The 10,528-nt window shown below is 38.1% G+C and overlaps 1 protein-coding gene across 3 annotated transcripts; it reads right to left on the bottom strand.

Moving 5' to 3' along the window:
* Nucleotides 1-2,081: 2,081 nt before the first annotated feature.
* MS3_00007022 (uncharacterized protein) lies at nucleotides 2,082-7,104 on the bottom strand. Of its 3 annotated transcripts, XM_051215278.1 has the most exons (3): nucleotides 6,990-7,092; nucleotides 5,798-6,897; nucleotides 2,082-5,764 (listed from the first exon to the last, which is right to left on the bottom strand). In XM_051215278.1, exons 1-3 carry the CDS (start codon nucleotides 7,033-7,035, stop codon nucleotides 5,309-5,311), a joined length of 1,602 nt encoding a protein of 533 aa, XP_051068484.1. In that variant the 5' UTR covers nucleotides 7,036-7,092; the 3' UTR covers nucleotides 2,082-5,308. The 3 variants fall into 3 exon arrangements, with proteins under 3 accessions (XP_051068484.1, XP_051068482.1, XP_051068483.1); XM_051215276.1 differs by having other exon boundaries at nucleotides 5,798-7,104; XM_051215277.1 differs by having other exon boundaries at nucleotides 2,082-6,897; nucleotides 6,990-7,104.
* Between the last annotated feature and the right edge of the window lie 3,424 nt (nucleotides 7,105-10,528).

Below are 10,528 nucleotides of genomic sequence, written 5' to 3'. Positions count from 1 at the left end.
TATAAAACAGAGAATTTTCTTTCTCAATACAGCGTTCACCACCTAACAGGTGAGAAAGTATATTAATAAATTTATTGACGAATTTTCCTAACCATGATAGTACATCTTCATGACAGAGCAAGAGAAGGATCCTCTGAGTACGGCCTATGTAACTACCTTTTTGCAATAAAAACTTCCACTCCATCTATATCTCCTTTCTTTGCATACACAGTTGGTTAAGAGTATAAGCGTACATTGGTGGACGAGTCGGACTACAACAAGCATCATAGCACCTTACATAATACAGTTGTTCTAATTTCTGGTGTGATAAACTCCCACTGGTTGCTGTCTTGCTCTAACTTGTAAGTTGAACTCGTCGTTTTAAATTTTTTTATTAGTAATCAAAACTTCTATTGGTTGCAATAGGTTTATAGAACGAAAGACATTGTGTCTTAGCTAGTGACAGCTTTTTGTATTCTTGAAACTATTTGTTTTTCTAGTTAGTAACTAAGTAAATGCTCATTAGGAAACAATGAGTTTTTACATTTTTTTCCCAGATTTGTTGTGTATAAGAATCTATCGTCCAGTTTAAATGTTGCTTTATTGAAGAGATCTAGACTATGAAAGTGCACAGTGCCTTCCCAAGACTAAGTTTGCACTCCCTTTTTGTTATTGATTTCATGTCCGGTAGTTCCAGGTGGGAAAGTCTGTTTCTTGAATGCAGTAAGTTTCGTAACGAGTTACACATAAGAGCATTTGAGATCCAACTTAGGAGTGGATGGGTAACAAACACTACCCTTGACGGAATGTACTACCATATTATGCATTTTGGAAAGGATTTTTAGCTCTCATATGGCACTAGACAGTAACTTGTCAACCATGCGTGATTCTGTATGGTATATAACGAATCGTATTTGAATCATACTGAGTAATAGCTCATTTTCTGGACCCCATTTGTTTCTTGAGTCATATTTAGTTGGTTATTATCTTAATTTGTATCACTGTTTCCAACAATTTCTGCTTGTCACTGTAAATCACTTTCGTTGTGTTGTGTAAGCCACTTCAACTGTTTTTAGATTGTTCATAAGCGACAACGAATCAAAACTAAATAATGGGCAATGTTAGCACACAGTCAATCAAACATCTATAGATAAAATAAGTTTCAACTTGACATCAGTCAACTGTTAAATATCATAACTTATGAGCAATAGTTCATTAAGCACCGTTTACTAGTCATATCAGAAAGGTGAAACACCATCTACATGTTTTAGAAATAATTATTTTGCAGAAAAATATTGGTTGTTAGATTTATATGTACAAATAGATAGGTAGGAATTACTTGATATATACATCCCTTCATACATATACGAAGTGAGATAACTTGAAATTTTTTTGATGATAAAGCTAGTCATATGTAATAATCACTGAAGATTCACAACCTCACTAAATGACTCACTACTTTTATATACGACCTTAGGTTTAAACTCAGTATCTCTCATTTGATCGTGTCACCATAAGTGAGCAATGTTTCAAAGACATCTAAGATTAAATACATGAAGCCTACGAGTCCACTTTTATAGGCCATAATCTTATAGCCTTAACACAATGCAGTGGATGACTCAACAGGATACTTGTTTCTTGATTGGTTACGGAACATCTTGTTTATATGACAAGTGACACAATTCGAGCAGAGTGAACTTTCTAATTCTATGACGAAACTATAACAGTTGCTAAACAGGGTAAAGTACATCGTTTAAAGCTAAAGCATGTGAACTATAGGATTATCAAACAAAATAGAATAAAATCTTTCATGTTGATATGACTCATATAGAATGTTAACTTGAATCAACTTATATATTAAATGAAAATTTAAGATCCATGATCACAATAAATATTGGGTCAAATAGGGTGAGAGATATAATAATGAAATTACAATTCCATCAAATGTTTAATGGAAGACTATATTATGTAAAAATTATTAGAAAGACATAATAAGTTATGATGAATGAAAAGTAAATAAATCATGCATTGGGGAGATTAATAACGATGTTTAACCAACAATAACAATAAAAATACTAATAATACAAAGGTTTATGAATAAAGATAACAGAGACAATTACATTTAACTATGAAAGGTCTTAAGTACAATAGTCAAATCAAATCATTCAACAGCTAAGGTTATTATTGATGAATTGGTCCTGAGGTTGATCAAGGTAAGAGAAATGATTGGGGATTTTTCTGTTGTACACATAGTTCAGGTTTCTTAATCCGGATGTTTACTGCTTTAGCCATTTAAAGGACTTAAAGTTTGACAAGCTTTGGTATAAAACTACTGACCCAATAAATAATTGAAAAGAATTGGTTTATACTGTCACTATGACCAGTTTGCACAATATGGGCCAGTATCGAGCTGTTCACTTTCTTCACCAGACCTTTGATTAACCACGCTGGGAGGTGTTCGCGAGCACAAAAATGTAGATCCCTAGAACTTCCACCAATATAACGTACTCCACAAGGACAGTCGGATTGATCATTCTAGGTCATTCATCTTCTAGCCTCGGTGTCACGACTGAGCGTGTACAAAACACTAAACGTAGTTCGCCGTTGAAAGATTTTTTGAATTAGTCTGCGTAATCTCTGAGTTAATATTTCGCTAGCCGCATCTCAACTGAATTGTAAGTGCATGAACAGGAATCCCTTATTCACCGTTTGTATTTGGCCTATCCTCATCTTCGTGATCATATATTTAATTATAAACTTTCTAGAGTATCTGTTTTCACAAAGAGTATTACGCAAAGTGCTTAGCTCTTCTTTAACTATATCCGTAGAACATATAGTGCGTATTCGGTAACTAACAGTTTTGATCATGTTTATTTCGTACTGTAGAGGTACAAAGCTAAGGAAATGTGTGTATTGATGTCCAGGCTTTTCCTTTGTTTAAATTCCCCCTCATGCCATGGAACGGCAGAGAATTAGCTCTTCTTCTCGAGAAACTCACATAGACACCTGTATACAGCCACTGCGAGGAAAGTCCTACTCACTGCCTTCTCGCCGTATTACTGTTGTTTACGAAATTAAGAGGACAAAAAGTGAATATCCAGTGCTTTAACCAGGTTGATGGATATGGGGGATCCATCTAAGGAAGTTGAAAACCCTGATTTCAAACCAATGGCGTTCATGAGCTCCAGGATCGTGAGAACCAATTATTCGTCACCGGCTACCATGGGACTGCATCTCGTTACGTCGCTCCACTGCCTTGTGGATTAAACCTTTAGGTCGAAGGCTCCGGGAGAGGCCACATAAGAAAACCACCTGCTTCGATTTGGGCACCGAAGCGGTGCCACAGCCCACACACAAATCAAGTGATTGGTGTGACGCACATATGTCCGGTGCCCCTTTGTACCAATATTTATGTGTCCAAGTAGATTTTTAATGATAAATCAGCTCTCTCAGTTAAGAGGACGTCCAAAAAGGCTATTCTACCATCACTCTCTCCAGATGTAAACTCAATGACTGGATGTACTTCATTAGACTACCTAAGAAGGTCTTGCTGTGATGTATTATCTTTACAGAGGATGAACGTACCAATCATATATCGACAGTAAAATGTGAATTTTTGAATGTTTTTGAGTGGACCATTTTCTAGTCTGGCTAGGAAAATGTCGGCTAGTATAGGGCCCAATAGTGAACCCATTGCAACACCATCTGTTTGTCGATATATTAACCTGGCCACTTTTCGGATTATCAATTTATATATATAACTGTAGAATCTGAAGAGAATTTATCAAAAAGAATGTCCGTTCAAATACATAACTCTTCATATATAAACCAGGTGCCTATACAGATCAATCCTATAGCAAAGTCCTAAACCTGGAAGGTGAGAGAAGTATACCAAACATACTTGCATTGTTACCTAAGACATTTAGAAGACTATCTTCTGTTAATGTTCCCACTAGACATGTTTACGTCATCTATAATACTAAATAAGTTTACAGGAAGGTGAATTATCACTCTAAAGTCAGTAATTCCTAGGAAATCAATGGTAGAAACTAAATAAAAATGGGTAGCGGGCAGGCCTAATGAATACTATTTGAGGTCACTAATTATGATTACAGTTCACGATTATTGCTATAAGCGTACATCTTCTCAAGGTTGTCTTTACGTCAATAAATATGATTAAAATAGGGTTTACTTATGTTGCTTCCGAAATCTGCCAAACGGTAAAGTTTTGATCAATACAACCACGGGTAAATCTTAAAATGACTTGATTCTCCCGGACATTTTGTCGCCGAGCTGCAGCTTAGCGTTGGATGATTACGGGGACTAAGATCCTAGGTTAGATATGGACTAAACTAACTTATATATGGTTATCAAACGAGGATGTCTATCCCCTCTTATACTGAGACGATTAGTGATCGATTCCAATGAAAAAGCTCGTTAATTGTCTAGCATATTAACATTGTAGGACCCCGTTTGTTCAAAATACGGAGCATTTAACGGTAACTATCGTGGAGGACTCATCAAACCGGACTATAAATAGCTGCAGCTTTAAAGGATAAGATATCAAGTTGTCAGTCACAAGTGTTATATTCCGATCTTATTAGCACCTTGGTTGGGAGAAATTTCCATAAACTTCTGGAACCGACTACAAGTCTGTGCTCCCTAGTGACTGGTTCTCAGATGGATTTCCGAAGTTTTAGTGAGAAGTTGTGAAGTAATCACCTGCTAGTGGCGTTGAACGATTGTTACACTGATCAAAATCGTTTGACGTTATAAGTATAAACTAAAGTATCTTAACCCAATGTTTTAAGAGTTCTGAGCTCATCACGAAAATTAATATTTGTATTCAACCCCCGATAAGATTGTTAATGAAAAACCATACAGAAATGAAGTAGCTCTCCAGTATTTCCTGGTTTTCAACGGCATTCGGACTAACGTCAATTAGTGTCTAGAAGCACTTGCAAACTAATATAACCACAAAAGTATTAATGAGACCAACGTAATAACCATGGCATTTAGTATCTGGAACATGAAATATTAGTAGTATAACTTGATTTACGATCGAACATACCAGTGCGTACACGTCTACTAAGCTGCACCTATTGGTGAAACAACACAATACAGCGACTGGATCGCATACATACTTAAATAAAATCCAATACACTTCCATATACTCTTGAGAACAAATAAAACATTAGTCATTAACTTTATGAAATCTTATTGATAGGGATGTAAATAATAAACATTTTACTATATTACATGAAACTGTACAAGGATTTTAACTTGAAATATAAGTCAAGAAATATGAACTATGTACAAAAATATTTAGTCAACAATTAGATGTTGAATCTGGTTCACAGGTAGGAGTTGGCACAGAATCCACAACGGGGATAAGTGGAGAGACACTGGATAAGACTGTCGGGCTTAAAACAGTGCTAGAGGCACACACATGTCTGCTTGTCGGAGAACTCCCTGTAGTGAATGGAGTGCCTACATTATAAACTGGTGTCTGTGGGAGATAACACACTGGTGGAGGTTCCCGACCATGTGGACTGTGGGGTGAGTTAAAACTTTGCCAATTATGTACTTCTGAACGAAAATCATTGCGAATGGATGCCGGAGTTGCTCCATAGGACTTCGAACATAAGATTATTTTGCGCCGGAATGGTTCATTAGGTCTAGGATCTTTGATAGTATCGAAATAAGAAAACCCAAGATCTACTAGTAAAGGTTCAAGATTCGATGGATTGATTTTCAAAGTTTCATAAATGGATCTGTGTTTAGCCTGCTAAATAAACTTTACAAAGTGAACGCTTACCGTCAGTCGTGTCCTCTTATATGACGATTTGGGTTGTGGCTCCAGAATTAGGTGTCCACCTGGTTTAAGGCGGTTGAAGGCACGTCTAAAGAACCTCATAAGACCAGGATCACCATGATTAAGATGAATCCATTTAGTAACACTGAAGGCCATGATTGTATCATACTCAGGTTCATCATTCGTAGTTGACTCATCAATCCAATTAGCAACTTGGAAGTTAATCTTCTCATACCTGATATTAGATTCTGTATCCCATCGCAATCTCTCTCTTTGCATACTTTGGGCGTTTGCAATTAATTCGGCATCACAGTCAAATGCATCTATTTTCTTGACTTCTGGGAACTTTTCAAGCACACCAAACGTAAGTGTCCCGTTATGACATCCGTAGTCTGCTACATCTTTGCCTACGAACCACTCAGGCATTAAATAAGGAAGTCTATCATTTGGATCGCGACGTCTGTAGTAATCGCAATAATTTCCTGTTGTGGGAATAAAACCCCTGGTACAGCGACCAACGGTGTAACACTTAGAGGCCCGCATTGGACGTCTACGTATAAGGCGATGAGACTGTCGTTTCGAATGACAATCCAACTTTCGACTGTTGAGACGAGGCGATCCTGAGTCTTTTGACGCGCTTGAAGTCTGAATACCATGATTCTGAGGACTACCACAATCAACATCACCGGCAACACTAGCAGCTGGTGTATTCATACGCGAGTCGCCACGAAGCGGTGACAAACCTTCCACTCGACGACGTTCCGTCTCTTTCATTAAGTCTTGCAAATTTAAGGGATCAGTGGGGTTTAAAGTGTTTTTCGATGCTCGAACACTTCTTTTTCTGCGGTTTAGAAAACGTGAGCGAGTGAAAGAGTGGTCTCTTTTTGCTCTAATACGATTTATGTGTTGTGGCCGAATAGCCAGGTGCGTCAGTAGTGGTATCTGACTTCCAATTAAGCCAGGAGCGTTGGCGAATGAAGTGAGTAGTCGAACATCATGCCTCACTCCCGGTGGTCGAGTGGCTGCAATATGTGGATACCAATTTCCGAAGTGTCTTGAAGCAAGACCCCTGGGCTGAGGGAAGCAGTATGAGCGAGTAGACACTGAAAGTCGTGGAAATAGATGGGTAAATTAGAATACCATGAGTTGAATTACACAAGAGTAACTAATATAACATGTAACATATAATAATTACCTCTATGCTCACGAGAATAACTTGCAGAACCGCGCAAATGACGCATTAATGCGCAAAATAGAAATTATTCCGACGAAGATGGCCGACATTCAAAAATGACTACACTCCAAATTACCTAAGTTGGATGGAATAAACAAAAGCAAACCGTTTGAGGTGTCCCCTGATAAGCGGTTTTGGCCTATGAAAACACTTAACAACTTATAACGAGTATTTTTCAGAGAATAAGCTAAGGGTCTTTCTGAATTTATTTTTGTTGAAACCTTGTCTTCCAAGATGCATATTTCAAATTCGGATTTGTATATTACGAACAAAAGGCTCATGGCCTGCGTCGGTGCCTTTCAAGTAAGCTTCTGAAAGTGACTATTTTTTCTTCAATGAGTCTATTGAAGGGGTGGACACCAATTCTTCAGCTAACAGATTCCAGGAATCGACGACTCTGTGTGAAAACCTGTTTTCCGCAGGTATTTTGTTCATTCTTGGATGTTGTAATGAGTTGTCCTGACCTGATAGGAAGAAAAGACATGATGTATCAAGTCCTAAATCCTTTTTTAGTATTCCACACATCAAAATCAGATCTCCTTATAGTCTGCGGCAGGGCAGAGTAAAGAGGACTAACCTCTCAATCTGTTCTTTGTATGGTAAACGTTGGGGTTCTGGAACTGTACGAGTATATTTTTCAAGATACCCGAGTTAGCTTTTGAACACAGACCTGCGGCCTGAACACAGTTTCGAAGTTTGGATCCTACTAAGGTTGTGTACACTGTAATGAATATATTGGTATCAAACTTGGTAAATGTCCGTCTTAAGCCTATGGGGTTCTAAATATTTTAGCTGTGACCTTGCGGCATTAAGTCATGGTCGCAAGATCGTGGCTCACTGTTGCCCCAGGAACCCTGTAAGACCGAGTTGCGGCAACAGATTATTTCCTTATGCCGTACCTACTTACCTTTGTATCCTCAATGTGCATCTAGACACATTTGGCCTCAATGATGGTCATTAGTCATTCTTTAGACCAGCTATTTTGAATACCTAGGTCCGCCTGAAGTACACGTGAATCCGCGTCTCCTATTATTTGTCTCCAGATTTTTACACCATCAGAGTATAGAAGCGCTGGAGACGCAATTATACTTGGAGGTTCATTTACATACAGTATTAAGAATAAGGGATCTACGACAAAGCCATATGGTACCCCATCAAGTACTGGTTTCCAGAAGGAGGAGTAATTCATTCTCCCTTTCTGTCTACGACCTACCAAGAAATCTTCAATTTATTTTCGGAGAGGTCCGGCAATGACTAGGTTTCACAGCCTCGGGATTAATATGTAATAACTTAGGTTGACTAGTTAAGAGTTGATCTCAAACAAAATAGTATATGTCAAAACAATAGAGATCAGGTATTCATCCACTTCCTTATTTTGTATAGGCATTGTATTTCCTATTATCTTAAATTAGATGTTGGAAGGCTTTGTGTGTTTGAACAGATAACCCCCCGCTCCATAGTGTTCTTGTCCCACGAGGAAATAAAGACCTAGTCTTTACAAGTCTGGTTTCTCCTATCAACAGAACGAGGGTTATTTGCCGGTACGAAAAGTATACTTTTCAGCTTTGCTGAAGTCTACGTAGACAAAATCCACTGATTTGCATTATCTTGGGACTTTGTCCACTGCTCTCTTGTTATAAGGTTTGTTGAGCAAGATACTCATGGAACCGTGTTGTTCGATGTTTGTCAAGTTCTTGGTTTCCACAAGTCACTATAGTCTTTTTGATTATTCTTTCCGGTATTTCAACTACAACACTGATGTGGCCGACAAATCTGTAGTTTGACGGAAATTGTCTGTATCCTGTTTTATTAATTTTAGTGACAGTTGCATCCTCTCACTCTATCGGTAACTCACATTGGCCAAGTGACATATTGAATATCGCAGTCAATGGTCCTGTTGATTCTTCTGTGTGTCAAGTGCTAAGGGCCCTTATTACATAGTCTGTATCAAACCTTCCAGGGAGCAGTTGATTATGTGACTTTTACGTTGGTCTAGTCCTTCGTCTAGAATAGGCTCCCGAGTAAAAGCTGGAAATGGTTTACAATGGCCCCTTCCTTGTCCTAGTCTTTCTCCATCATTTGAGATCCAGTCCTTTTCGCATTTAGTTTGGGAATACAAAGACAAGTTCTTGCACTGTAACTTCTGAACGAGAATAGTCTCTTTGGCTGCTTAATTACAGATTGAGTTAACTGTTTTTTTATGTTTTTACTGGGCTTGCACTTATTTACTTATTTCGGGCGGACCTTTTTCATTCCGTCGTATCTGACACTCCAAGGCAGATAGCGACGTTTCGATTTTTCCTGTCTTAATAAACGTCGAATATTCTGGTTTATCCAGGGGTGGCTTTTCTTGTTCCTCTTTGAGACTGTGTACGGTACAAATGATTGAGTTACTTGGTTGTAATACTGCCGGAAATTAATTCATGCCTCTTCTATCAATTCTCCCCAGTCAGTTTTGCAGAGTTGATCGCCTTCATGTCCGCCTTCCATATGTTATAAATCGCCTGTGCAACTTGCTGACAGACTAAATCAGCCATGAACTTGAATAAAACGATCCTTTGATCAAAACCCCATATAGCTGTGAGGAACGTTATTAGACTGACATCATAACCGTGTGTGAAGAATAAGTACAAGACATATGAGCTCTCTTAAGTCATATTCAGTTGGATCTCTAATGTGTTGAAACGAATCGTTGAATATTGTTCATTCTTATTTTCCAACCTACTCCTATCCGATATACTTAAGGTGGGAGGAATACAACGAGATTTTACTCGCAAAATACTTAAAAATGATTCACTCACTGAGTACAATTCCCGATGCCATATTTTAGGACTAGAACACCTTTGGAAAAGAAGGCTCACGTCCAATTTGATTCTTTAGTTCAAACTCATCTAAAACCTTACATACTCCACATGCAATGTAGCTCTTGCCCAAGATACACATGAATACGGCCTTCGAGACAAAGCATCCACGGTCAAAACTGAGAAATACAGATCAAACCTCGATGAAACTTCTTCCTCATTAAGTATGCATTAATATGGAAGTCTTCCCTTTGAAATACGCATGGTAGATGAATTACATACCTTTGTAAGACTTATTGATCAAGCCCTCACTTGCACAGATCTAGCACGAACGAACGCACCTGCGACCCACATAGACATTATAGGCTCTCTACATTTATAGACCAAATTGCCTTATTTTCCTACTTTGTAGTTGTATTAAATACTTCTTTCTCCCCAATTTTTACTTGAAGTAAACAGGTAACCCACTGGACCTATCTGATTTTGGACCCTCACTACTACCGCAAAAAGCCAAAAGAACTGCATCTATGGAACCTGTTACAAATCAACCGGTTAGGAGAAAACAAAATAACACCAACACCAAGCTAATGTGAGTTCCTTCTCATCTATCCTTTATCAGCGTTTTACTCACTAGTACACTATGTTGACTTGCCATTAGTATTATTTCACCGCTCGTTGCCTTATCTATAACTAGTATAT

This window comes from Schistosoma haematobium, chromosome 2 (assembly GCF_000699445.3).
Source record: "Schistosoma haematobium chromosome 2, whole genome shotgun sequence".
Lineage (NCBI taxonomy): Eukaryota > Metazoa > Platyhelminthes > Trematoda > Strigeidida > Schistosomatidae > Schistosoma > Schistosoma haematobium.
Note: the sequence above shows the minus strand (reverse complement) of the source record. Positions and strands in the feature narration are given on the sequence as shown.

Bases quoted from the DNA above. Each gene is read 5' to 3' on its own strand.
- MS3_00007022 (XM_051215278.1), bottom strand. From the start codon at position 7,035: ATGCGTCATTTGCGCGGTTCTGCAAGTTATTCTCGTGAGCATAGAG. The intron at 6,898-6,989 runs GTAATTATTATA...CACGACTTTCAG, and splicing joins TTATTCTCGTGAGCATAGAG to TGTCTACTCGCTCATACTGC. The intron at 5,765-5,797 runs GTAAGCGTTCAC...TTTATTTAGCAG, and splicing joins ATAAGAGGACACGACTGACG to GCTAAACACAGATCCATTTA.